The following is a 26,260-nucleotide window of genomic DNA, read 5'->3' on the forward strand; positions in this document are numbered from 1 at the left end:
CCTTCTCGTATTGAGGTAGAACTAGAGATAGATTTTGAATCCGCAAAGGAGTAGCCTTAGGTGAATATCACTGGAATACAACGTATATTTGGCCAACTCGCCCATCACTTGACCGATCACGCAACACAAGGCGGCCCATAAACAGAGTCTCATATTAACCAGTATCATGAGTGCCAATGAGAGCGGTCGTTGGACGGCGGCTTAGTATGTGAAGTGGTAAGATTATACCCAAGATTAGCCCAATGAGGCTATGGCATCGGCTGGTGTCTGAACCATGAGCAGGTTTCGCTGTACGCACCCTATGGATTCTAGTTAATTGCGTAGCAGCTGCCTCACGCGAAGGCAAGACCCTATATATGAAGTTGTGAAGGGGCTGTGTACATATTTGCAGCCTGCAGGCGAGCCCGTAACGCCACCAAGGGCCCCCTGTCGGGCCCCGGCGGGGTGGATAGGTACGGCGGACAACTCCACAACACAACACCTCGTATAGTTATACCTCTACCAACCCGGTTGCTTTAAAGAAGCACGCCCGTGCGATCCATCAGACTCTATCCTAGTTATAGATAATACATCCTCCCGCCACCTAGAGAGAATCTCTTCAGCAGAGCAGCCTCGTCTCGTAACATCCCGCCTGTCCATCTAGCTCCCATGACATATTATAGTCCTGGATGCATAATTATATGATAACCACGTGGAGACTCCGCAAACTCTTAAACGACGCTTCCCTTGACACGCCCCCTTTAACAAAAGTTCGGTATTCCGGTGGTGTTACAAATCTACGCATTCCCAGTCACTATAGCAATAAAGCCTTACTAGGTACTTAAGTCAAGAAGGTATTTCAAATATTGATAGTATTAAATGTTAACTAATTACATATTTGCTCGTGGTGCTAACTAGCTAAGGCTTAATTGAGAAGTTCAGGGGCAGTCGTGTAACTATCCTAGGCCAATAAGTGCTGCAGTATCCCCATACTGAATATCCTGCGGCGATGCTGACCTCCCTCATTCTTGTGTCCTTTAAGCTTTGAGAGGGACTTCTTGTATGAATTGCACACTGCGAAGGCCGCCTTCCGGCTTTGTGAGTGGGAAGACAATCGTGCAGGGTTTTTGCCCTGGGGGGCATAGTTCGTTGAGTCTGTTCTGCAGTTCCGGGCAGAAACATTTGAGGAGGTTGTATTTGTCGTTGCCACACATATCTCTCTTCGTTGGGTGTCCAGTCAAGCAGTAGACGTATCCCGTATTGTCGCACAGGCCCTGGACGGTGAGTTGAAAGGTCATGGTTATGACCCGGCATTCCGTGCGAGGGGGGCATTTGCCCTTCCAGGTGACTTCGACGGTCTCGGTTCTTGACTCCTGCGTCAACTGCGTACGCTGGCCCGAAAATACGGCACTCAGAGGGCCATGGGTCCCAGCAATGTTCCCACCAAGCTCCAACCCAATGGACCAACCCTTCGTGGACCCGTGTGTTTCTGCAGTTCCTTTTTTGACCTCAATGTCCAGAGGGTCGGCGTTTGGGTTTTCGAAGACCTCATCAATATGTGGATTACTAGTGACTTTGACCTCCTTGACCTCCTTGAGAAGAGAGTGTGTATAGGTTGCTCCAGGATTGCAATATCCACCGCAGCCTAGCTTGCATTCATTGTCTGTTTGAACAGGATCGACTTCCCCTGCTGGTGGCGCCTGGCCGTGGATTTGACAGCCGCTCTTGAGCAGCTTGCGTATTTCTTCGATGTACGGGAAATTATTCCCATCTTGACGTCTTTTAAGTTTATTCCCGAGTTCTTTCAGCCAAGGATCATCGTTGATGATCTGGATCCCTTCACCAGGGTTTTCGCGCGTAACGAGGTCGGCGACGATGTGGTCGTTAGGCAAAGCGCTGCCAATGACGTGGGAAATGCACGAAGCAACAAGGAGCGCAGAGACCAGCATTTTTGTTTGCTTTGACTGGTTATTTGGACAATTGAAATGGGATAGAACGTGGGATTTGAAACCGAAGGGGCTTGCAGAGAGTATATTGAATTGAAGAGTGACTCTGGAGGACTTGCCCTGTTTACTGATTAAACAGCGGATGGGAAGCACCTTTTATACCTTTCATCAACCTGCCAATGCAAGTAGATAGAGCAATAGCAATCCCCATCATCCGAACATCGCCGGGCTCTCTCCGGTGTGATGATGTAGCAAAACAATAGAGACCATTTTGCAGAATGTAGAAAACAGGATTGAAGAATGATAGATTCCTAACGCTGAGAGAGGTTAAGACTTTACTAAGTAAAAAGTAATATGTTCTCTAACCAGATATCGACCTTCCAAGTGTACTTAGAGAGTAATTTTTATATCTGTTGTCTAATAATGCGCTCGTCCTTTTCACGCCACACACTTCGACCTTCCCTTGCGCCGATCCTCAACACACTCACTTTACCTTCGTGGCGCATACTCCATATAGACAGGCATCGAAACCCAGCAACTAACTACCGTGCATACAGTTGCGGTCACGGAAGCCAAGAAAACTCTTGGGGGGAGGTTAACTAACTAGTTAAATGACACGCGAGTTATGCCTTTTTAAGTATTAGTTCCGATGCCATGACAAAACTGTTTATGGAGATCCCCAAGGCTTTTTAGTAACAGCAGGTTTTTTAATAGGAGAAACCTTAGTTAACTGCTCATATAAGGTGAGGGCCTGCGGACGGAGATTGCGAGACAGTTAAGTTCATTGAAGCATGATAGATAGTATTTAGTTAATGGATTCCAGGAGATAACTAGGTACCTAGGTAACTACCTAGTTAGGCCACGCCATCAAAAGACGCGATATTTTGCCCTGTGGTCCGTATCTATTTGAAAAAAAGTTATGGATGGCTGGGTTACTCTGGGGCAAACGAGCAGCATAACTATAGCGTGCCCTTTCCGCAGTCGTTTCTCTTTCGAAAACGGGCCACCGGCATCTGAGATACCTGAAATCCTGGATGGATATATGGAAGCAGAACTAGTTGATAAGCCTCTAATGTCCTTCTTATATAGTTAACTGCCTGCCAAGCTGACTGCCACGTTCTATGTTCGCCGTTGGGCACCTAAGGGCCAAGATGAAAGAGTGCGATAGCTGCAGGATCCTGCAGCCATCAACCGGTTAACTTGACGCCGTTTCTACCTAACTGTTAGGCACGAGAGCAGCGCGAGGAGAAGCAAAGAAGCAGACGAAGAGCAGGCCGTGTATTCATGATCATGATATTTATTCCCATCGTCCGCCCCGTCAGGCGTTTTTGGGCGGTTCGACTGGGTGCCCCATCGTCACTGAGTCAGTCCCATCAAGTCCCATCTGCCCATCTCCAGCCCAGCGAAGGTTACGGTTACACTTATGGACCCACAGCGGGTAGATCCGCTGGATTCGTCATCAATATTGTCACTGCTGGAGCCGGCGTTTAAGCGTTTGGCCAGCGTCTCGGATATACGATATGCCGACACCGCGAGTGGACATCAGCCGTCGGCCGACGGATCTCAGTCCTGTATGTATAGATAGACGTATTATAGCCGCTGGTCCTTCTGGTCATCATCATCCATCCTTTTCTACGCCTATTTACCTCCCTTTTCAGTGCTCAACTGGGACGCTGAGGCATCGTTTTGCTTGTTGAAGGCTTAGTCACGTGACTTTCCTTTCGACGATGTTCCCAGACAGGCTTTTTTGTCTCATGGTCTCATGGTGCATGTTCCATCAGTATCAATGATTTTTTTTGACGTCCCTCGTTCAGGCTTTAGAAACAATAATATCATTATTAACCCTTCCAAGGCTCTTGAGTACATTAACTACAGAAGACTTGGCTGGTGGTCTTGCTGGAGGTTACTGATGTAATTAAACGAACTAGCAAGGGACCCTGGGCTGCTCTCACCCCTCGTTCAACACCAAAGGTTACGAGTCTTCACGGACAAGAGCTCGCGCTCTTGCTATCCATTTTATTCACCTATCCCTGTTACAAATTAGTTACCCAAAATGGACCCGTTATCGGCTACAGCGAGCGTTATTGGAATTATTCAACTGACTGGGGCGATTGTAAAAATATGCGGGAGTTATATCCATGAAGTGAAGAACGCAAAACAGGACATCATTTCCTTACAACAGGAAATTGTGAGTCTTGCAGGAGTTCTCGAGAAGCTTTCACAGCTTCTTCACAGTTCAGACAGCACGAGACTGGCTCCTTCTCAGACACTCGTCAGTGATATCATTCGTTGTCTTTCGACTCTCGAAGCCTTGAAAGACAGGGTTGATCCGGGGATGGGTAAGAAATTAATGGGAAGGCTGGGTGTACGAGCTCTGAAATGGCCCCTACAACGCGATGAAGTGGAAAAGACCATTAAGGACCTTGAGAGATATATATCACTGTTTACCTTAAGCTTGCAAGTTGATCAGACGTGCGTATCTAACAATACACACATATATATTTCACTTTTTCTTAGGTACACTGAACTTACACCAGGCTTAGCACACTCATGACCAGTATGCTTCAGACCACCGATCATATTGACCAAAAGATCGACCTTGAAAGGTTACCAATTGCGCATGGTGCTGAGTTTGACTCATATATGGATCAACATGAAGGTGAATGCCTTCCGAACACTAGAACTGAGTTCCGCCGCGAGATCGCGGAATGGGCCGTTTCGCCGAAAGGAAAATGTATCTTCTGGCTGAATGGTATGGCTGGGACAGGGAAATCCACAATTTCTCGAACGGTGGCAAAATCCTTTAAAGAAGAAAACCTCCTGGGAGCTAGTTTCTTCTTCAAAAGGGGTGAAGGGAGAGAGGAGTGCGATGAGGTTTTTCTCTACGATTACCAGGCATTATTGAATTGCTATTCCTCAGCTGATACCCGGTGTTAGGGAAGGTAATCGAGGATGACCCTGGTATTTCAACAAGGTCACTTAAGCAGCAATTCGATAAACTGCTTCTACAACCACTACAGGGCTTGAAATCCTCCAGCCACCAGGCACTAAATATGGTAGTAGTGGTTGATGCATTAGACGAATGTGAACGTGACGGTGACATACGGCTCATTCTACAACTATTACCACAAGTACAACAATTAGGCTCTGTGCAGCTACGGTTCTTTCTCACAAGCAGGCCTGAGCTACCTATTCGTCTTGGCTTTAGGGATATCACAGATAATCATCAGGATTTGATTCTTCATGAGATTCCCCGACCACTGATAGAGCACGATATATCCCTATTCTTGAAGCACAGACTTTCAAAAATCAGGAAGGACCAATCTTTGTCTGATGACTGGCCTGGAGACACCAATATCAAAACTCTAGCTCAGATGTCAGTTCCATTATTTATTTTCGCTGCCACTGTGTGCCGTGTATTCGAGGACCAGAATCTGGACCCTGAGAAAAGCCTTGCTGAGATCCTTCAGTATCAGAATGAAGAATCAAAGTTAAATGGCACCTATCTTCCGGTTCTAAATCGACTGGACATATATGATGGGAACAGGAGAAAGCAGCTAGTTGAAGAATTCCGGGAAGTTATTGGCGTCATTATTCTCCTTGAGAAGCCACTTTCGGTCGTTTCGCTCTCAGAGCTTATCGGCATTTCTAAGAAGTCAATTTATTTCAGACTTAGGTCCTTATACTCAGTTCTGAGTGTACCGGAGGATGATACCCAGCCAGTGAGGCTCTTTCACCTATCATTTCGAGACTTTCTTCTTGACACAGAAACCCGAAAAAAGTCCTCGTTCTGGATAGATGAGAAGGATGTACATCGGAAACTGACTATTCACTGTATTAACGTCATGCAGCGTAACCTAAAAAAGAATATCTGCAACTTGCCTAACTATGGAACACAACGCAGCGAGATCGACATGCACTCTATCGATCAGTACCTACCAGCGGAACTTCAATACTCCTGCCGGTATTGGGTACACCACCTTGCAAAAAGTGAAGATCCTGTCGCCGGAATGAACAACGCGTTCTCATTTCTTCAAAAGCACTTTCTTCACTGGCTGGAGGCAATGGGCCTTCTGGGTATTATATCTGAGGTTGTAGGGGCGATTAGTACCCTACAATCGTTGATAAGAGTAAGTCCTTATAGATAACTCTATATTAACTAATTATAATTAATAAAAAGTAATGCAGGGCGATAGGAGTTCCGAAATATCAGAATTCATACAGGACGCGAAACAGTTTACTTTAAAAAACAGACAGATGGTGGACACGGCCCCCCTTCAGCTTTATAACTCAGGACTTGTGTTCGCGCCGAGAACGGCAGTAACCAGGAAATTTTTTGAGATGGATTTCCCTAAGTGGCTGTCTAGGTTGCCAAATGTCGAGGAAACTTGGAGTGCGCATATACAGGCTCTCGAGGGTCATGGACATTGGGTTACTTCGGTGGCGTTCTCACCTAATGGCCAACTACTGGCGTCGAGCTCTCTTGACAAAACCGTCAGACTTTGGGAAACGGCTACTGGGGCTCTATACCAAACCCTCGAGGGTCATGATGATGGTGTTACATCAGTTGTATTCTCCCCAGATGGCCGGTTATTAGCATCAGCTTCTCGTGACACAGTTATCAGACTCTGGGACATGGTCACCGGGGCTCTACAGCAAACCTTTGAGGGCCATGACGAGTGGATTGAAGCAGTAGCATTTTCTATAGATGGCCAGCTACTAGCATCAAGCTGTTCTGGGTCATTTAAACTCTGGGATGTGACTACTAGAGCTTTAAAACAGACTATTAAGGCAGATTGGTACGGTTATCCAGTGTTCTCACCTGACGGCCGGCTACTGGCAGTTGCGTTTCACGATAATACTATCAGGCTCTGGGACGCAGGTACTGGAGCTCCACAGAGGATTCTTAAGGGTCACAGAGATTCAGTTAATTCCATAAAATTTTCACCAGACGGCCAGATATTGGCATCGAGTTCTGATGATGGAACCATTATACTCTGGGACGCTGCTACAGGAGCTCCAAAACGGTCCCTCAACGCGCGGCAGATTATCGAGGATGATGAAAGTTGCTTTAGTTTGGTGGCATTCTCACCGGACAGCCAGCTACTAGCATTGTGTTTTCATCGCGATACAACCATCACACTTTGGGACACAATTACTGGAGCTGTACAGCAGGTTCTCGAGGGTCATAGAGATTCAATAACGGAGGTGGCATTCTCACCAGACGGCCGGCTACTAGCATCTAGTTCTGACGATAACACTGTTAGGCTCTGGGACATGGCTACTAGAGCTCAGCAGACTCTCAAGGGTCATGAACAGGAGATTATATATAGTTCTGGCGATAAAGCCGTTGGTCTCTGGGACACGACCACTAGAGCTCAGCGGACTCTCAATGGCTACGGAAAAGAGGTTATATCAGTGACATTCTCCCCAGACGGCCAGCTGCTAGCATCAATATCACTTGATGGCAAAACGGTTGAACTCTGGAACGTGGTAACTGGAGCTCTAAAACAGACCCTCGAGGGAGAGTCGTATTCTATGGCATTCTCATCAGACGGCCGGCTACTAGCATCAGGTTCGTACAAAACTGTTAGGCTTTGGAACGTGGCTACTGGGGTTCTACAACTCGCCGTCGAGTGTCATAGTAATTTAGTTCTGTCAGTGGCAATCTCCCCGAATGGCCAGCTGCTAGCATCAAGTTCTATGTTCAGGGTTAAGCTCTGCGACGTGGCTACTGGGCTTTTACTGCAGACTATCGAGGGCCATAATCGTGACATTACGTCAATGGCATTCTCACCTGATAACCAGGTCCTAGCATCGGGTTCTAAAGACAAAACCATCAAGCTTTGGAAGGTGGCTACCGGAGTTCTACAGCAAACTCTCAGTGACCATAGACATAAGGTTACGTCAGTGGCATTCTCCCCAGACGGCCGGCTACTAGCATCAGGCTCCAGAGACAAAACCCTCAGGCTCTGGGATGCTGCCACTGGCGCATCACGACATATCTTTGATACAAAAGACACAGCTACTAGCTTGAAGTTTTCCGAAGATGGCTCGTATCTAAACACCAACCTGGGATCTCTAAGCATACGGCTATCTCAAGATCATACCTCTTTCTCGGTTGAAAGTATTATGGAAATACTCATACTAGACCAGTGGTTAACCCTTAAAGGGGAAAATGTACTATGGCTTCCCCCTGAATATCGACCAACTTGCGTTGCATTCAGGGGTCGTATAATTGCCCTTGGACATGTGACTGGACAGGTTTCTTTCCTAGAATTTTGTATGCAATAGCTAGCTATAGCCATACTATTCGATATCACTACAATTACATGAAATACTTTTTTCAGTGATACAGTGGCCGTCGATGTAAACACTGAGAGGTTAGACCCCGGAGAGGACAGTATAACCTGCCGGTGGAGGATACGGGAGAAGCGACTTGAAGTGCTGACCTCTATCGCCAACGACGGCATGGCCGTCTGTGTCTTCTTAGACGATATTGATACCAACGCCTCTCATCTTGACGACGCCGACAAATGGGGTTATGTTAGGAAAGCTGACCAGCCGCCCAAGTCCCATGCGTCGTCGGGTAGCAAGGGCTTAACCCACGCGTCACCAAACAACAATACATTCACCCTAAAAAATAAGAATATGCCGCGAGGTAAACCATTCAAAAGTCAGCTTTCCCCACGCCAGGGGTACATGGCTATAATCCCCAACAAGCACAGTATAACCAAATCTGCCCAGGAAATAAATGGGAATGGTGTTGTCAAATAGATATTTCGCTTCTTTAGATAGTCCTTCCAATATATGCTATCAAGGCATTTCACTACCCTGATATATCTCTCATCTATTACAACAAGAGTCTGGAGGTCTGCTGGGCTTAAATAGCCTAGAATCAATAAAGCCTATCTGTCGCCGACCTCGTCTTCCAGTGACGACTTGGACGTGCACAAAGGGAAGACACTTAAGCGCGCCATCCCTCCCGTCGATCCAGCCCCATTTTAGCTCGGGGACCGGAGTTTTTATCCCCTGCCTAATATCCCTGATTGTCTCTGGTAATCCCGATTGACTCCGATCAGCCCGTATCCCCAAGGTTAGAATACCCCTGTGCGATAGCAATAAGAGGGGGTATAACAGGATAGAAGTTGCTCTATCTATAATGGTTTTTACCCGCATATGTAGTCGGCAATAATACACGGGAGTTTCTACGGATATAGATCCCGCGCTATATGGATGTGAAAGAGACATGATATATACTTATATATATCGACCTCCTATGTCTAAACTATCCAATCCTGTTATAGAGTTCGGCGCCCCATATAACCAAAACCTCGGGGTGCGCTGCTAAGAGAGTTACCAGGATGGTGCCAGCCGTTGAGACGGCGGAAGCGGATGATAAACTGATGGAAGGATCATATACTATCCATTTCTTCGCACTAAGCCTGACGAAGGGAACAAATTTTTAGCAATGGCCGCCTTCTCTGTCGCCTTCTCGAATTTGTGCCCTTTTTTACCCTCTAATTTCTTCATCGTTCCTATTCCTCACAATTTTTTAGATCGGGTAGGCCTTAATACAGACGTCTTCGGCCGTCGACATGTCCTCAAGCCTAGAGACACCTGAACAGCCGCACATTCAACGTGGGCACAAAGAGCAAAACAATAGCACCAGACTTAATTCGAACCCAATCTCCAAAGCTGTGTCCGACCAACGACGTCTTCCTGATTCTGAGCAGCAAAATGAAGGAAACGTCGTAGAAAGATACCCACAAGGCATCCAATTTGCGATGATCGCCACATCTCTTTGTCTTACAGTGTTTCTAACCGGACTGGTGAGTATCAATCCGCCCATATTTAACTACTCAAGACCGGCGGTAGTTAGCTAATGAGTGCTAGGATACAACTATCATCGCTACAGCTATTCCTAAAATTACTGATGAATTCGGCTCAGTTGGTGATATTGGATGGTATGGAGCTGCGTTGTGAGTAACTAATTGCGTTTAAGTTTAATACAAATGATGCCGCTAGTCCTCATCCCCCATTCGCCTAGTGGTTATACAGCTCCCAATGCTTATAAGATGGGAAAGAGCACGAAAAAAAATGAGAGAAATTAGCTAATAATTTATAAAAAGCCGTTTGGCGTCTTGCATGTCACAACTTCTTCAGGGCCGATTCTTTGCATTTTATTCGGTCAAGTGGCTATTCTTAGGGAATTTTCTCATCTTCGAAGCTGGTGTTCTCATTTCTGGCCTCGCCCAAAGCTCCATTATTCTCATTCTCGGGCGAGCAGTTAGCGGGCTTGGACTTTCTGGGATCGCTCAAGGCTGCATGGTGTGAGTATATTGAAGAATTGAGTTGGTTTGTCTCTATAAGCTAACTAATAGTGCATTGTAGGATTGTTACTTTGACGAGACCCTTAAACAAAAGGCCAGTTTTCCTTGGAGCCATTAGTACAAGTGAGTTTACAGCTATGGCGTTGGGCCCACTTCTTGGTGGAGTTATCACTTCTCAGTTGTCCTGGAGATGGTGCTTTTTTATCAATATTCCTTTAGCAGCAATCCCCACTTTGGTTGTGGCTTTGCTACTAAAGCTACCGCCATCGCCTCCTCAAAAACGCATGACAACTAAGGATAAATTGAAGGAATTGGACTTCGTTGGAATGACCCTATTTTCAACATCTATATTCTGCCTTCTCCTGGCGCTTCAGTGGGGAGGTGCAATATATGCCTGGAGCAACAGGAGGGTAATTATCCTGTTGTCTCTATCGCCTATCCTATTTGCTGGTTTCTTTATTCTTTCGCTCTAAAAACAAGACAGTGCCATGCTTCCCCCAAGAATCTTACGGCACAAAACAATGATAACTGGGGCTGTTTGTGCCATGTGCTTAGCAGCAGCGAATGGAGTCTGCACTTACTATGTATGTTTTCTATACTCCATCTTCTGACTTGGCTAATCCTTAACCCGGTAGTTACCTGTCTGGTTTCAAGTCGTTCTAGATGCGACCCCTCTACAGTCTGGGACGATGACCTTACCCCTGGTTATAGCTCCTTATAGCAAGCTTACTCTCAGGCTTCATCATATCATATGTCGGATACTATAAATATGTCCTAATACCCGCTGCATGTGTGACAGTTACTGGTTCCGCATTGATGACAACCTTCTCTACAAAGGCTTCCAGGTTGTTCTGGATTACTGCATTGACTCTATTTGGCATTGGCGAAGGGGCAGCTATTTCATCTCCCTTTCTTGCTGCTCAGTCAGTTCTGAACGAAGCCGACATTTCAATTGGTATGGCTATAATGAGCTTTTGTCAGGATTTTGGTGAAGCTCTTTTTGTGGGCATTGCCCAGGCAACCTTTATCAGTCAGCTCCAGCAATCACTTAGACGCCAAGCTCCTCAGCTCGATAGCTCCAGGATAATCACATATGGAGCAACACAATTCAGTAAAATGGTCGATCCTCAATATCTTCCGGCTGTTCGAGAAGCATATAATGAAGCCATCCAGAAAGTATTTTATCTTTCACTTTCCGCTGCTTCCTGTGTTGTTATAGGGGCAATTTTTATGAAGAACCACTCAGTCAGGCAGCCATAGATATATTGTTATATCTTTTTTAACTCAATGCACCAATTTCCTTATACCTTAAATTTCTATGGCCTTTGAGAGATTTTTTTTTGGCAAATACCGGCGCCAATACTGTGCCTTTGCCATTCCCGGTGGGGTTTATTTCGCGAAATGATCAACGAGCTGAGATTGTGCGGGCAGATTGGAAAAATGCAGAACATGCAGGCTACACGACAAGAAATATGTGCGTGGGCCTTGATAAGCGGGGGAGTGGTAGTGCATCAGGCGGTGCAGAAGCATGAGTTAAAATCATTACTGTCGAAATAGAGATGGAGGCGAGATGTATACAGACTTCTTCTATCTTAACTGTGTCGATCGTAAGGTAGTTAAGCGTGATGGCGGAGGTTGTAGTTGTGCCTAACTTGGAGGTCGGTCGCATCATAGTACCAATTCCAGCTTTATATCCATCAACAGCGAAACATTATTGGATAATTGCCTCGTCCGGTCGGCCCCTCTTAAATATGGAGGCTTTGATATCAGTACGGACGAGGCGCAGAGGACTCCACTGTTACACTTCGGAGACAAAAAAGGCAGTCTAACTGCAGGGAAGTATACCCTGCATCAGAGCTGTGTCGCAGTTCTGAGTCTGAGAGCGAGAGACTGCTAGAGTTAGTGAGTGCTAGGACGAGTGAGTGCTTCTTTTTCTTCTTCTTCTTCTCAATTTTAAGTCCAATCCGGCTGCTGAAGCAGCTATGCAGACGGTCTAATGTAACCTATCGTACATATAGGCTTTGGTTTAGTATATATTCGGCGACTAAGGTCCTTGACAACCCTTTATTATCAAGAGCAAACAGCTATATTTGGATTTGTATGTGTCCTCGATACGATAGAGGGCTGCATATCACCCTATATATATTTTCTGGAAATCTTTTTTATTAGGAGTATATATTCATTGAAAGTTAGCAAAGGGTTGTTCGTCTTACTAGTTATTAGAGCATATATAGTAATATTTAATATTCTTCTAGTATTATTAACTTTATTTGTTTAATTAATAGTTATAAGGTAATTAAAAGTATATCTTCTCCTAAGTTCTCCTATATATACCTCTTCTAGAGGACTGCTGGCCTAGCATGTTCTGTAGGAGGTCGGGTAGGGGCAAGTTGGTTGGGTCACTACCTGGTCGACTGCTACCGTGGCCTCATCGCCAAAACCACCCGTTCCTCTCTCTCCTTCTCCTTCGTTTTTTACTTCCTCTTTTTGACCAGGATTTTGCTGTTGCTTCTAGTGTTCCCATCAGGATCTTCTTGGTATCTGTAGCAAGCAGCATCGGGCGAGGAGGGACGCAACATGGTACTGGCCACGAATTCTGCGAATAAGGTACATGCGTATAGAAGGCCACCTAAAATAGACGGTCAATCATATCCACAGTCCTCTAGAGCAGATGGCTGCTAAATGTATCACTATATTTTCACAGCCTCCAGCTATTATATAAAGCTTTGTGCCTTCCAGTAGAGTTGCCAGGTCTTTAAGGTTCGATCCTTAGTGATCACAATATCACTTTTATTTGGCCGTTTAGCCGTGTCAAAAGATAACGTTATATTGCCCACCCGCAATGTGGCTCACTCTTTTGGTTGGGTGGTATATTTGATAAGCTAGTTATTAGGAGATCTTCCATCCATTTCGGAGTCTCATCGAAATCTGTAGCTGCCATGTTGTGGTATCTATAACGTTGCTCATCGTGCTGACGGCATAAGACAACGTCAGACAGGAGATGAAGTTGAAGACGAGCTAAGTCCAAGCCCACCAGAAAGAGAGTATTTAGTAGAGAGGAGTGCTTTTCAGAAAGCGAGATTCTTTCAACATAGTATTATCGCGCTGGTTTGGTTGCGCGGTTAACCGCCCCCAGCCAGTAGAAGAGGGGAGTCGAAGACCGCTGACAGACTATAATTTGGTTAGCAAGTAATTCTATTGCCGGCTGATATATATTCACTTACAGGGAGCTCGTCGTAGTTATACTGGCTGAGCAGCTGATCAAAGCATGGTCTAGCACATTTCAGAACGATCTCCAGCATATTTATCCAATGCGAATGCTTTTTGAACCACGAGAAATATTCCTTAGCAGGAGAGTCGGTAATGGTAGTTGTCAAAACGACTGAGCCAAAACAATGAGCCCTCACTAGTTATCAGTCAGTATGAAGTTATATCCTATATCCTTGACAAGTCCTTTGGAGCTTGCGGGGAAAATGACGGCAACGCTATTTCCAGGTCGGAAATTGCGAGAAATAACGTACTAGATATACTATATATTAGCATATCATATAGATAAAGACATAGTATCTGTTGCTGGGGGAGGCCACCCTCGCGACAGGTAGGTTTTCCAAACAGGGACTGAAGTAGTTCCAGGGGCAGGAAGCAGATGGCCTCCCACATTCTTAAGAACACCGTCCTTGTTAAAATTGTGTGCCCAATAGAACCTCAGTTCCCTCTTCGTGATTTTCGCGTTTAAAGCTAAAGTTGCCAATTGCAGTACGTGGCCCTCCTTTAGTTTCCTGAAGAAGGGAGGCAAGTTTGAGGCTGAGAGGGGCCCTATATCTTCTCTAAATGGAGCCCAGCCGCCTATCTATTGAACACATAGTTCGTCATCGGAATAAGCAAGTAACCTGAGTTGCAGTTACATTGTCATGATGGTACTGAACCTGTAGTCCAATGCAGACGGAATGCATCAAAAGATGCGACGTTCTCCACGCACAATTGCTTTAGATATTTAACTGCAGCCCAGTTCTCATAGTAACGATCGAATGAACTGCAGTCGCTCAGGATATAAATTTCTTGTTCGCACTCTTGCCCTAGCCGCTGTCCCCAGCCTATGCCAATCATAGCCATCAAACGCGGCAGGACAAGATGCGAGTCTACCTCATCTGCGTCCTGGCCGGCGTGGATGGTCAATGCCTTGAATTCGAGGAGATCCATCAACGCTATGGTCAGCCACAGTGTCATAGGATTTTGAAGAACAACTAGGGCTTTCTTTATCTTTGCTCTCTTTTGGGTGAACAATTTCCCCAGGCAACATAGCTTTGGGAATGATTTGGCAATAAATAAAGGGCCAACTCAGCCCGTGACGCAGGAGGGGCTGCACCCCATCTTTGCCACGGCTTTTTGTATCCTCAATCAGATCCGCAAGTCTGACATGCACCCTCTTCGTACTACTATCATCGTCTGTACTGGGAAAGACGCCTGTCGCGGTTCTTGAGCACACCCAATGTCGTCAGTCGTTGTAGTTTCCACTGTAGTTCGAGGAGATCTCAGCTCTTGCACGCTTGCAGGGCCCTTAGAATGCCATATTGAGGTCACCGGTGACTTTGGTGACACCATTTTCGTCAAAGGGCAGTCAGCTAACTTGAAGCCTCATTGTCTGATTCTACGCAGTCCGAGAATTTGGTATTGAGGCGGGGATACGCGTCGTATCTTTAATCACCATTCCATAGCATTTCCCAGACTTGACCTTACTGGGGAATTGTGCTCCCATAGAGTCAAAGTAATATTGGGGGGCCCGTGATCGATCTTTATTGTTATAGCAACTTCTGTTTTTGGGCCCGCTGATTCGAGCCATCCTCTTGCATCGGTACTGGCCTATACGATGGGAACTAGGCTGATGGAAAAAGGGTCACCTGGCCGTTTGATGAATTCCAGGGGGCTATATTGAGTAGTCCTCGAATCTGTTTGGTCCCCTGTCAAAACGGCTGAGCCAGAATAGTGAGCCTAGATTAACTAGGTAACTGCCTGGTGGCCCAGCAGGTTGAAATTATCCGTTTGCAGCTCTCCGGCCTGTGCATGTTGGTATATTTGATCTGGGGTGTTCCCTCGGGAAGCCCGATCAGTAGCTTTAAAGAAAAACTAGCGGCCGTAGGGTATTATCCATCGTGGAAGAAACCGTGCTGCGAAGAGTCCTTGGAAATGCGTTCAGTCCTAAGAACGGTGCTTAATGGTCTCAGCGACAGAAGATGTTGGGATATTCCACTTTAGTTACGACTCGCACACATTACCCAGGGTATCCTTGGGGCATTAGGCCTTTTTGTCCCTCGCGATCCAACAGGAGATAGCCCATCCATAAAACTGACAGTTAGGATGGCTCTCTTAGCCGATAAAATGGTTAGACCACCCTTAGGATGTTGAGCTTGTCGCACGGGTTCAGGACAGCGATCCAAGTCATGGAAGATACCCAGGCAAAATGTCTAAGATAACTTCGTTTTGGCTGACCACCGGTGCAGGCTCGCTCCTTTGGCTCGGTGGTATTCGATTAGTTACAGGTCATGTAGTTGGTAGAGAGGAAAATTAAACGAATTTATAGCTGGCGCACGCATCCACCCCTGACCCTGAGCGTCACTAGGATCCATTCACTAGTCAGCTATTGAAGCCCCCTATTTTCTTCACCTAGCCGGGGTGAACCCCCCAATTAACTGCCCGGGAAGTCACTGAAGAAACTTCGAGTTTCCTGAGCTTAGGGGTGAAGTAATTATGCTTAATGGTAATTCACCTCTTTGCTTCTGGGATTAACTACGCGCAAATGGTGAAGTCACCCCTTAATTCGATGCTACGGGATCCCTACGCCTTATCCGCAACAAACGACACCGAGTATAAGCATCCAAACATTTATCTCATTTTCATTATTTGCTTTCTCCATTATCAGCTAACGAGTAAAAACATAACCCCATCTCAACATTTCAAGCATAGTAAGCCCAAACTCCCATGTATGCCACCTATGTGTACAAGACAACAGTCCAGGCTCCGGCTCCATGATATTCATGCCCATTAATTGTGCAATGTCCAAAATGCCAATGCAATAGGGGAGGAAAAGGAAAGGACAAATGAAAGGGAGGGACAAGCGTCAGGTCTGCGTATTTACAACCAGTGTAAAAGGGATATGATAAAGAAGTTACAGAACGCGATTGAGTAGAATATAATGGAAATGGAATCATGGGGTATAATCGAACAAACGACGTTAAAAAAATCAAATAAAGTCATTCAAAATCTAGGCTTTCAGCCAGTTTCTCCATTCACAGCGACACCCACCCGAGCCACCGTCTATTCCAGGTAAGTCCGCTCGTTTTTCGGTCTGCGGTGTAGATGAGATGTTGAATATTCCCGGTGCAGGGTTAACAAGCACACCGCCAACATCACGGTGTTCAAGCTGGAGTTTCTTCTTCGTAGGGATTGGCTTCCCAGCCACATCTAGACCATAGCAGTACACAAGTTTCTTCTTCGGGTCGCCGCCATGTCTGTCCACAGTAATTGTGATCGGGTATGGTAAGGAACCTGGTCGTCTGAAATCCTCTGCGTACGACGGTGGTTCCGGGCCTGGATTAGCGGATTGTGAAAAGAGTTCCAGACCCGCTTTGGATGGCTGAGTCCATATCTGGATGAGGAATCTTGTTTGTGACCACGTGCAGCGTACTTTTGCAGCGGATTTGGTTGAGCCGCCGTTAAGGTCGCTGGGGATGTTCCCTGTTTCCTTGCCATCACCTATGGGGCGTGATGATTCGAGGAAAATGGACCGGTCGTAGTATGTGTAGAATCCGTAGTGTTCGGTTGGTAGGCCTCGATCGTATAGACGGAGTGGCTGGGAAGTGGAGAACGGGTACAGGGAGGCCGGTGCAGCTGTGCCATCTGTATCCAGAGCAGGTGGAGGGATGATTTTGGACAGGTCAGGAAAACCCTCTGGCCCGCGACGGCGGAAGCGAGCACTGTTTCCTGCGCCGGGGACACCCTTTGGTGGAGCAGTGTCCAAAAGCATTACAAAGAAAGGAGTTTCCTCTCCCTCGAAGGGGGCGGCGGTTTTGTCGGTGGTATTTCCAAGGAATGATTGCTCTTCAAGGCTAGGTGGTGCTGGAGACGGAGTGAATTCATCTCTGCGTTCAAGGGGGTATTGCCTTCTTGCCCAGTTTCCAAGCGCAAACAGGCCGGAAAACGCAGATACGTCTCTCTTCCCCTTATCTGCAACGGTGGTACTATGCCCATACGTCCCGTTCTTGAACTTGATGTCAATCTTGAACCGAGGCTGATCTGCCTCAAATGGACTGTTTGCATCCTGCATCTCCTTTGGCAAGGCGCAACTCCACATACTGGTCGGTGCAATACAGCCTGAATTGACGTTGGCAGAATTCGGCCCTGCAACGGTAGACACGCCGGTTGGAATAGGAGGGTAGCCGGTAAGATTCAACCACCGATTATCTTCCATTGGTTGCCCTGGTTCTTGTCCAGGTGTTGGTTGTGGTGCTGAGCCAGGTGGAGGCTGGCTCTGGCCCGGAGGTTTCCTCGTCAGCAATACACCCAACAAAACGCCCAACCCGATGAGAAACAGCAATATCAGAATGATAATGATGCACCACCGTTTCCGTCTTTTCTTCCTACCCTCACAGTCTTTATTTCCCGAACATCCCTTCCTGCATCGACACTTTTGGCCACGCCAGAAACTTCCATCCTCACCAACTACTTCCTTACGAGATACGTTCTTCTGTCGTATCTCTGTCTTGGACTTGATATTCTTGGTGATACCAATTTTGGGTGTTTGCCGGATGATTGGCGTTTGCATTATGACTGGGGATACCTTGGGATGGCGAGGAAAATCGTTGATTGCAGGTAAGAGGTATGTCCTGTCTGGTCGACGGGGCAGGGGAACATCGCTCATTTGGATACCGCCGGAGTTCAGCGTTGCTTGAGCCTCTGGTGAGAGAGGGCCTGGTGATTCTAGTGGCGATTGCCTGTCCGGTGGTAGAATGGCATGGTATTTTGGAACAGTCTTACGTTTGATAGTTCCAAGGCCCACAAGTTTGTTCTTTGGCCTTTCAGGTGTTTCTTCAGGGGAGTCTGAAGAACCGGATACAGAGCTTGACACACTAGTTCGTGCCGTTGCTGGAGGTCCTGTTGAAGTGGGTGGACGACGAGTTCCAACCATGGTAGGCATTATGTGGTGAAAGATCGGGGTTGCGGTTGCATGGCGGACATTCGGGGAAATATCAGGTTCATCTTCTTCGATCATGGTAGACGCAGAGTCAGAGCGTCTTCTGCTGTCTTCGCCTCGAATACTGTCCACAAATTGTTGGAAAAATGGGTTACTTGTGTTTTGGTCCTTGCGGGAATCCGTTCTACAAATATTTGCATTGGAGTCTGTATTTGTAAACCCCTGGACGTAGCTGGCAAAGGACTGGTTGTTCGAGACATTCCGTGATGTATAGTTAGCGCCCGTGCTGACGCTTGCATGGTGACTGGAAGGATCCGACATCATGAATGGAATTGACTGCGACGTGACGGCGGAGCAAAGCGAAGTCCTATGTTGTTCATTATCGTGGGGTTTGGGTGAAGTACTGGTATTCCCCATGTTTTTCGTGTTGGTGTTGATGGTAAGATTGCCAGTATCGGCCTTCATCTGCGCTTTCTCCTGCTGGAAGTACCAGTGGTCCATACCGGGCCATTCAGTAACGTTGCTTAATATACGTTTCTCCTTCGAAGTACCTGCACTGTCGGGGGAGATTGGTGAAAAGACAGAGACCAGTCGTTCACGCCAGCCTGAGGCAGGGGACTTGACGGAGGGAGACCCCTTTTCGATGGCTGTGTCTGGAGTGATAGGTGAAAAGACAGAGACTTGTTTTTCTCGCCATTCCTTGTTCACGAGAGTTGGCTCATCATGCCTCTTTGGTATAGCAAGTTGTAAGCGTGCGTTACGTGGTAGTTCTGGAAGGGGAGGAGGTGATTCATCCTCGCCATGGGATCCGTTACGGTGAAGAGTGTTGATTGTAGTCATGGTGCTGGATCGAGACAGGAGTGGAGAGAGAAGATAGTTCCACCAGCCCTCGGATCTTCGACGGGGAGAAATAGTCTCCAGGCTGAACCGACTGGAAGATGCAACAAGCCCACCTTCTTTCTGGCTAGTTTCTTTATTGGAAAATGACCGTGGTCGAGATATTTGTCTTGACGGGGAGTCTTCCTCCTCGAACAAAGTCCCAGATGAAAGTACGCGTCTTCGTCGTTCTGAAATCGCTTCCATTGTTCCAAAGGGATCCTCTATTCCATGTCCAGCATAGGCCCCTGGTGGTGGAAGGGCAGGAACAGGAGGGATATCTTCGATCTTGGGGGCACCCCTTACCAGGGGAGTGACCGTTGAGTAGATACTGGATGCAGGCCGGGGTCTTGGTCGCACAGCTTCCTCTATCCTGCGTGATGCCCACCCTCGTTCGTCACAGGCAGGTGTAACAACTATAGTTGGAGTAACTGGTGTGTTTCCGTGGCTGCGTAGACTATGTATGCTAGTTGTTCTGCCTGGTGTAGACCTTGCATCTGAGCTAAAGGCCAAAGCAGCGGGTGATCCCAATGGTACGGATACGCCTATAACAATAGGTCGATCTGAGGGCGAGACCGCTATTTCCGGCGAGGGAGGTTTTTGGAATAATCGTGTGGGGCCCTTTCGAGCAGATTGACGCTTTTCCACACGTACTGGTCTTGATCTTGGCCTGAGCTGTGAAGTGTCTATCCGTAGATTCTTCGAATCTGTCTTAGCCAGAGACCTAGGCATCGATATAGACTGGCCATCCGTCTCGGCAACCTCACTAAGATGTTCTAAGCCATCCTCATCCCCCTGCTGTTGCTGCTGTTGTTGTGTTGCCCATTGATACGTTCTGTTCTGCGCACCAGGCGAAGAAAAGTTCGTCACCAAGTTCAAGCCAGGTTTGGTGGCCTTATTTGTCACGTTAACGCGGGTTGGCTGCTTGACTGATCCCCAACGGCCCTTGAGCTTCGATATACCGCCCAGTCCCCCTTTTGGGTTCAGAAACGGGTTATTAGAGCTGAATGTTTCTGTCTTCACGTCCTCTGGCGACGTGAAGGGGTTTGACGGATCCGGAGACGAGTCGAGGTCGTCGAACGGGGTGAGCAACTCCTCATGTATCGGGGATGAAAGCGGGAAGGTCGGTATCTGGGGGAGTTGTAGCTCTGCTGGCTTGGGGCCTTCTCGCCTTTGGCCGTAGGAGGGTGTAAAAGGGTTGTTGGACATGGTAGCGAGTGTCCTGGTTGGTCTTGGGGGAGGTTCGAGAAGTGTATCTTATTATTGAATGTTGATGATGTTGTTTGCAGAGACAATCTCATTGTTATCACGCAGCAACAGAATGAATGTGTATGTTTATTCAAACAATCGCCATGGCGACAATAGCGAGCAGAAACAACAAACCTGAATAGTGATTAATAGATAAATAGAACAATAATAATAGTAAAGCTCAATAAACTTGAAGCTCAGTGAATGAGAATGTATGTCTAGACTGAAGATCAACGCACAGCGCTGCAGCCTGAGTGTCTAGAAGTGAGTGAACAGAATAGAATGGAGTATAGGAAAATGTACAAGAGAGAAAAGAACAAGAGGGAGAAAGAAACAAGTACCCATCGCTCTCTGTAGAAGGAGATCGTCTCCCTTCTGCAGAACCTGGACCTGTACCTATGTATATCATCCCACTACTTCCCGGGGGTATCATCCACCGCCAATCAAGCCCCGGCCCTGGACTTCTGCAGAAACGCAGTGGAGAGCCCAGGAGGGCCTGCCGTCGAGCCAAGAACCTGTCAAATAGCAGAAGAGCTCTCTCTAACCGCCCGTGCAGGGCCAGGGGCCGCGGCTTTTCCTTCATGCAGCTGACCAGTTGGAAGGTTGAGCAGGTGAAGAGCATCGCTGCCCCTGGACGTTGGGCGACCCGAGTTGGGCAGGGCGCGGTGTGATTGGCTGCAGCTTGTTTCTCTTAGCGCCGGGTAAAAGCTAGCTCAAAAGTCTACTATTTATAGTTAATTTGGGATATTTGCTCGATATCAATTATGAAAGTGTTAGCTAAATATTTGCTCTGAACTTAGCAAGTGTTAAGAGTATGGTACGCCTTCTTTCTAAGATTATGTATATGGCCTTAAAGCTAATTAGATATATTGGCGTTGTACTCGCTGAGCCATCAAGCCACCAACTCCTTACATATATGACTCAAGCTGCAAATTGAACAGAAGGATGCCGCCCAAGACGATTCGCTTTTTGACCATGGCGCAAGTCCAGCGCCTCCATGCAACTATCATCGCTCCCAACACCGTTCCAACCCAACCAGGCCTGCTCGAGTCCGCAGTCCACTCGCCCATTAACCTGAAGCACTACACTAACGAGGAAGACATCTTCCAACTCGCAGCCAACCTCTCTGGGAAAATCATGAAAAACCACGCCTATCAGGACGGTAATAAACGCACTGCTCTTGTGGCCGCTGACATGTTCCTGAAAATCAACGGGCATCATCTCCGAGGCGGTTTGTGTACCAAGAACGGTACTCTCGCTGACGCTCAGGTTGCTCTTGTTACTAAGCAGATAAGCACGGAAGAGCTAGGCAGGTACTACAAGTCTGTGGCCAGATCATGCTGATCAACTCACCTGCAGCCTCAGCATAAACGCATCACTATGCTTCGGTATCTTCCTCGGGCGTTACGGCCAGGCGTTGCGTTTTGTCCAGCGAGACGTCGCTTCCACCAAGCCACTGGGGACTTTATCAATTATGACGCAAAGCGTGTTCCGACCTCCAACAAAGTATCCATTATCGCTGGCGAGCCAGGAGAAAGCTATGTCTTGGTTAGCACGGATGTTGGAAGGGCCTTCCATGCTGCGTCCCTTGCCCAGTCCGAATCGACATCTGCCGGCATCTCTAGCGAAGGCATGGGTGAGACGTGCAAGATCATTTTTTTCCACGACTCGCAGCACTTTGGAGTTGGTATGTTGTATATCTCTAGGGGTCTTTGGAGGTAATGAGGTCTGACGATACTACCAGGGGTATCTTCAAGTTATCCCCAACTTCACATTCCCACGAGTCTCCCTCGCCAGAATGATTCAAACACAAGTCCAGCAACCATATACCTGTCTGGAAAGATGCATCATATGGTCTTAGACGGAACTCCTGATGGTAAGTAATATGCTCACCTTCGAAACTCGTTGATTACTTAAAGCTACTTTCTAACAGTGAATTAACATGTGTACTTCAGCGGGATTTGCTCAGATGGCCGCTGCTAGCGCGCGGACTTTACACGATGAACTTGAGAAGCTCAAGGATATGTAATGTAGTCTACTACGGAGTACTATGTGCTGTAACAACAAGTCATGGTATACATTGTTCTATATCATAGATATTCTCGTGCAAGTGAAGTAAAAGTGGCGGGAAGTGCAGCCTTGAAGTCCTGGTAGTTGGCCAAAGCCCGACATAATAACAATTTCAATATGCACTCAATCACAGTGAGTCACAACGTTTAATTGAAATATCTGCATGCATATTACCAACCAGGCTGTCTCTACGCATGTATAATAATATATCTACTATAATAACGCCCCTCACTATAAACATGGGGAAGCCATAACCATGCACCCTTCTATCTATTCATAGCCTTGCTCTACTGAAAGTAATAATAATCAACTCAAACTCAGCCAGGTATTGTTCTCTTCTCTCATTCTTATTCTCTCTCTCTTTCTGACTATTTATCTAATATAGAGAAGACCGAAGAAACCAACATGTCAAGCATGTTTCCCATTCCCATTGAAGATAAGATGAAAAGGAAGAAAAAAGCGGAAACGGAACGGAAACGGGAAAAGACAAGCATATGAATGAAATCCAAACCAAATGATCCGGTAGATAGATAGAGAGGTAGGTAGGAAAGCGAGATAGATTGGGGTAAGGAAAGAGGCGCAAGGAGCCAAGAAATCAAGCGAGAACGAAAAGGAAAAGAGACGAATAATCATGGCAAGTTCAAGTCAAATAGACCACTCCAAGCACGCCGTTTTGGTCACTGGCAGGGTAAAGCATACACACGAACGGATATCGAGATTGGGGTTGGTAGAGACGGACCGGTTGAGGGGTCCGAGGGTATGGTGTGGTGTGATGGGATGGGAGCAGTAAAAGAGTAAGTTTTAGAAAGGACAATCACGAAGCGAAGTGAAGTTGAAGTGGTGCGGTGGTTGGTATAAGTAAGTAAAGAAAAAAAAAAGAGACAAACGTAAGACCAGATTTCTAGGCCCAGAAAGAGGAAATGTAGGCGGTAGATAGATGGTAGATGGTAGATGGATATCTTTGCGCGAAACATTGAACAAATGAGATGTCTGACGCGGACGTCGACGAGTCAAGGCGGGAAGGAAAACCCGAGGCCGAGAAATGTATAGCGTAGGTAGGTAGGTAGGTAGGTAGGTATAGTTGGGTACGGAAAAGGAAAAAGAAATAGTCATCCTGAGACGTCGTGAAGACCAGACCGGTATGTCGATAGTTGGAAAGCAAGCAGAAAGGGAAAAAAAAGCAGCAGTAAAAGAAAATTCGAGAATGAAGGAATCAATGCGTTGGTGGCATCGTATAGGTTGTTTTGTTGGAGGGGGAGACTATCTCCGCTCGTCTGTATATTGGACACCCTGCATGGGGGCCAGGGATCCGTTCATTAGCGGCGGTAGCGTCCGCGATGGGTCCGGCGAGGCATGTGTTGTCGTAGGCACGCTGGCCGTGGGGGAGTAGTGGCTATGTGTTGGTGGTGGTGCGGCCGGCAGCTGCGGGTGATGTGCATGGTGGCTATGGTGAGGCTGAACATGTCCATGGGTCTGGAACAACGTGCCTGGGTTCGGAGGCGGAGTTAGGCCTCCGTTACCGTTGACTTGCATTGCCTGAGGCTGTTGCTGCTGTTGCTGTCCTAATGACGATGGTTCAAAGCTGGCTCGTCGAGTAAGAGGTGGCTGTTGCTGTGGCTGCCCTGGTTGCTGTTGTGGGTGGGACTGGACCTGACTCAGCTGCGCGCGCATCTCCTCTAGCTCCATGCGTAGCTGGTTCGATTCGGCACGGGACTGAGAAGCAGTTTTCTCGAGCTGGTTGATGTAGTCGATTGCTCGGGTGAGGGTTTCCCATTTACTTGATTTGTTGTTTTGGGAAGACGGGAGACGGGCGCGGAGTACTTCGAAGCAGTCCTTCATTTCACTGCGTCGTTTGCGTTCGGCGAGTTTGTGCGTCACGCGGAGTTCGGGTGTGCGGCTGTAGGGCGTAGCACCGTTGGGGTCGCCTTCCCCTATTATATTACGGACCTGTCGGTGTTGAAGAGAGTGGTGATGGACACTTTGGGGCAGTTCTACATACAGATGTTAGTCAAGGAGTTAACTTGGGGAAGAAGACGATAAAAAAGGATAAGATAGGTTTAACGTGCCCTGCTGCCCGGCTGGGAGTCTCGACTCAGTGGTATAGATGCTGCTGTTCATCGATTCGGCAGTGGAATGTCTCCTCGTGAACTGGTTGGACGGTCTGTCCGTCTGCGCGGAAATGGTGGACGCTCGACTGAAGCTTGGATCCGGGAATGCATAGGCCTGCCCAGGCACCGGATTCTCAGCATGGAAGGTCTCTGGTCGTGGATTGCTTGAAATCGGCGGCGCAGGACCTTGCGCGTTGAGTGAAGGAGGGTGGTGGTGTGATATGCTGGGGTCTGGGAAGGCATATGCCTGGCCAGGCACGGGAGAATCAGCGTGGAACTCTTCCGGACGAGGATTGGAGGAGATGGGCGGTGCAGTGCGGCCGGCGGGGAATTGGCTGCGGTGATCCTGTGAGCGAGGGCCTAAGGGTGAGAGAGGTTGCTGATGGTTAGCCGATTGGCCTGGGGGGAAGCGAGACGAGGTTGTTGAGTGGTGTGAGTAGCTCATGCGGTCTCGTGGCATGCCGGAGACGACTGAGGTCTGAGACGCATTGGTGCTATGGTATGGCGAAGTAGGGTTGATCTGGAGGGCGGAGATACCCTGATTCATGCGGCTGTCGATACTGCTGCGTCGTGACTCTGTGTAGTCCTGTCGCTGGCCTTGCTGCTGCTGTTGCTGCTGGTGGGAGTCCATGGTATGGTTAATGGATGGCAGGACCGGGTTCTGGCCTGGCGAGGCATGGCTGGAGACCGGCGAGGAGACCGCAGTGGTAGCAGTAGGAGGCTCAGAGACACCTGAAAGCCGATTGGGCGACTGTTGCGAGGACATGAGAAAGGAGTGCTGGTGGTAGCCATTGGTGTTGTTTGTGGTGCTAGAATACGTCGACGAGCCTGTGCCATTGTTAGCTACATCGACTTTGCCATTGTCTAGGCGAGGCTGCCGTCCCAACATGGGGAATACGGAGAGATAGATGGACAGATGAATGGATGAGAGAGATGGGAGAAAGACGTACGGGTACTCTGAGGCATTGACCAGGTGCCCGAGTCTCGTTCGAGGGTGTTCATGGAGGCCTGGGCAGGTGATTTCTCACCAGAAGCGACGGGGATAGGCGCCTTGTCGACCTGCATGGCTGCCGTCAAGGTCGAGATGGACGGGAGGGTGGTGATGGTGGTCTGGCTGCCGTTGTGGCCGTTGGTGGTATTGGGCGCAGACCGGCTGTCTTCCCATGGCCGGTGGGCTACTGAAGCCTCCATCGTGTCTTCTCTGTAGTGGTCTCAGGGCAGGGCGGTCTATGGGCTCGTCGGCGGAGGATGAGCAGGAGGAGAGACGAGGAGGAGGAGGAGGAGGAGGTGTGACTGTTATCTATCTGAAGCAGGGCTGGAGCTGGAGCAGGGCTGGCGGCGTAGCTGGCGTCTGTTTGCTGGGGGGATTGATGGGATGGGATGGTGCGTTCAAGGCTGGCGAGGGAGCAGCATGAGCATCAGCGGGCTGGGTGGAAGCGACATGCGACGGGGAGGCCACCGCGGTCAACGTCGACGTCCGTTTGATGTCTCTTCTTTTTCTGTCGACGCCCA

The 26,260-nt window shown here is 47.9% G+C and overlaps 9 protein-coding genes across 9 annotated transcripts; 5 read left to right on the plus strand and 4 right to left on the minus strand.

The window, feature by feature from the left end:
* Positions 1–1,016: 1,016 nt before the first annotated feature.
* MGYG_05260 (hypothetical protein) lies at positions 1,017–1,928 on the minus strand (the record flags this gene model as incomplete). The annotated part of the gene is made up of 1 exon (XM_003172622.1): positions 1,017–1,928. The coding sequence occupies one exon, from the start codon at positions 1,926–1,928 to the stop codon at positions 1,017–1,019; it is 912 nt and encodes a 303-aa protein (XP_003172670.1).
* A 916-nt stretch (positions 1,929–2,844) lies between these two features.
* Positions 2,845–3,416, plus strand: MGYG_05261 (hypothetical protein; the record flags this gene model as incomplete). The annotated part of the gene is made up of 2 exons (XM_003172623.1): positions 2,845–2,856; positions 3,153–3,416. The coding sequence occupies 2 exons, from the start codon at positions 2,845–2,847 to the stop codon at positions 3,414–3,416; spliced, it is 276 nt and encodes a 91-aa protein (XP_003172671.1).
* Positions 3,417–3,978: 562 nt separating this feature from the next.
* Positions 3,979–8,219, plus strand: MGYG_05262 (hypothetical protein; the record flags this gene model as incomplete). Its single annotated transcript, XM_003172624.1, has 4 exons — positions 3,979–4,397; positions 4,469–4,799; positions 4,946–6,055; positions 6,114–8,219. 4 exons carry the CDS (start codon positions 3,979–3,981, stop codon positions 8,217–8,219), a joined length of 3,966 nt encoding a protein of 1,321 aa, XP_003172672.1.
* A 1,304-nt stretch (positions 8,220–9,523) lies between these two features.
* On the plus strand, positions 9,524–11,518 carry MGYG_05263 (major facilitator superfamily transporter; the record flags this gene model as incomplete). The annotated part of the gene is made up of 6 exons (XM_003172625.1): positions 9,524–9,757; positions 9,822–9,907; positions 10,058–10,258; positions 10,320–10,668; positions 10,743–10,842; positions 10,980–11,518. 6 exons carry the CDS (start codon positions 9,524–9,526, stop codon positions 11,516–11,518), a joined length of 1,509 nt encoding a protein of 502 aa, XP_003172673.1.
* A 1,788-nt stretch (positions 11,519–13,306) lies between these two features.
* On the minus strand, positions 13,307–13,918 carry MGYG_05264 (hypothetical protein; the record flags this gene model as incomplete). The annotated part of the gene is made up of 3 exons (XM_003172626.1): positions 13,307–13,429; positions 13,483–13,664; positions 13,780–13,918. The coding sequence occupies 3 exons, from the start codon at positions 13,916–13,918 to the stop codon at positions 13,307–13,309; spliced, it is 444 nt and encodes a 147-aa protein (XP_003172674.1).
* A 2,599-nt stretch (positions 13,919–16,517) lies between these two features.
* MGYG_05265 (hypothetical protein) lies at positions 16,518–20,531 on the minus strand (the record flags this gene model as incomplete). The annotated part of the gene is made up of 1 exon (XM_003172627.1): positions 16,518–20,531. One exon carries the CDS (start codon positions 20,529–20,531, stop codon positions 16,518–16,520), a length of 4,014 nt encoding a protein of 1,337 aa, XP_003172675.1.
* Positions 20,532–21,545: 1,014 nt separating this feature from the next.
* On the plus strand, positions 21,546–21,914 carry MGYG_05266 (hypothetical protein; the record flags this gene model as incomplete). The annotated part of the gene is made up of 1 exon (XM_003172628.1): positions 21,546–21,914. The coding sequence occupies one exon, from the start codon at positions 21,546–21,548 to the stop codon at positions 21,912–21,914; it is 369 nt and encodes a 122-aa protein (XP_003172676.1).
* Positions 21,915–21,950: 36 nt separating this feature from the next.
* MGYG_05267 (hypothetical protein) lies at positions 21,951–22,599 on the plus strand (the record flags this gene model as incomplete). Its single annotated transcript, XM_003172629.1, has 2 exons — positions 21,951–22,257; positions 22,526–22,599. The coding sequence occupies 2 exons, from the start codon at positions 21,951–21,953 to the stop codon at positions 22,597–22,599; spliced, it is 381 nt and encodes a 126-aa protein (XP_003172677.1).
* Positions 22,600–23,900: 1,301 nt separating this feature from the next.
* On the minus strand, positions 23,901–25,939 carry MGYG_05268 (hypothetical protein; the record flags this gene model as incomplete). The annotated part of the gene is made up of 4 exons (XM_003172630.1): positions 23,901–24,618; positions 24,703–24,881; positions 25,008–25,576; positions 25,699–25,939. 4 exons carry the CDS (start codon positions 25,937–25,939, stop codon positions 23,901–23,903), a joined length of 1,707 nt encoding a protein of 568 aa, XP_003172678.1.
* Between the last annotated feature and the right edge of the window lie 321 nt (positions 25,940–26,260).

This window comes from Nannizzia gypsea, genomic scaffold (genome assembly GCF_000150975.2).
Source record: "Nannizzia gypsea CBS 118893 supercont1.4 genomic scaffold, whole genome shotgun sequence".
NCBI classification, from domain to species: domain Eukaryota; kingdom Fungi; phylum Ascomycota; class Eurotiomycetes; order Onygenales; family Arthrodermataceae; genus Nannizzia; species Nannizzia gypsea.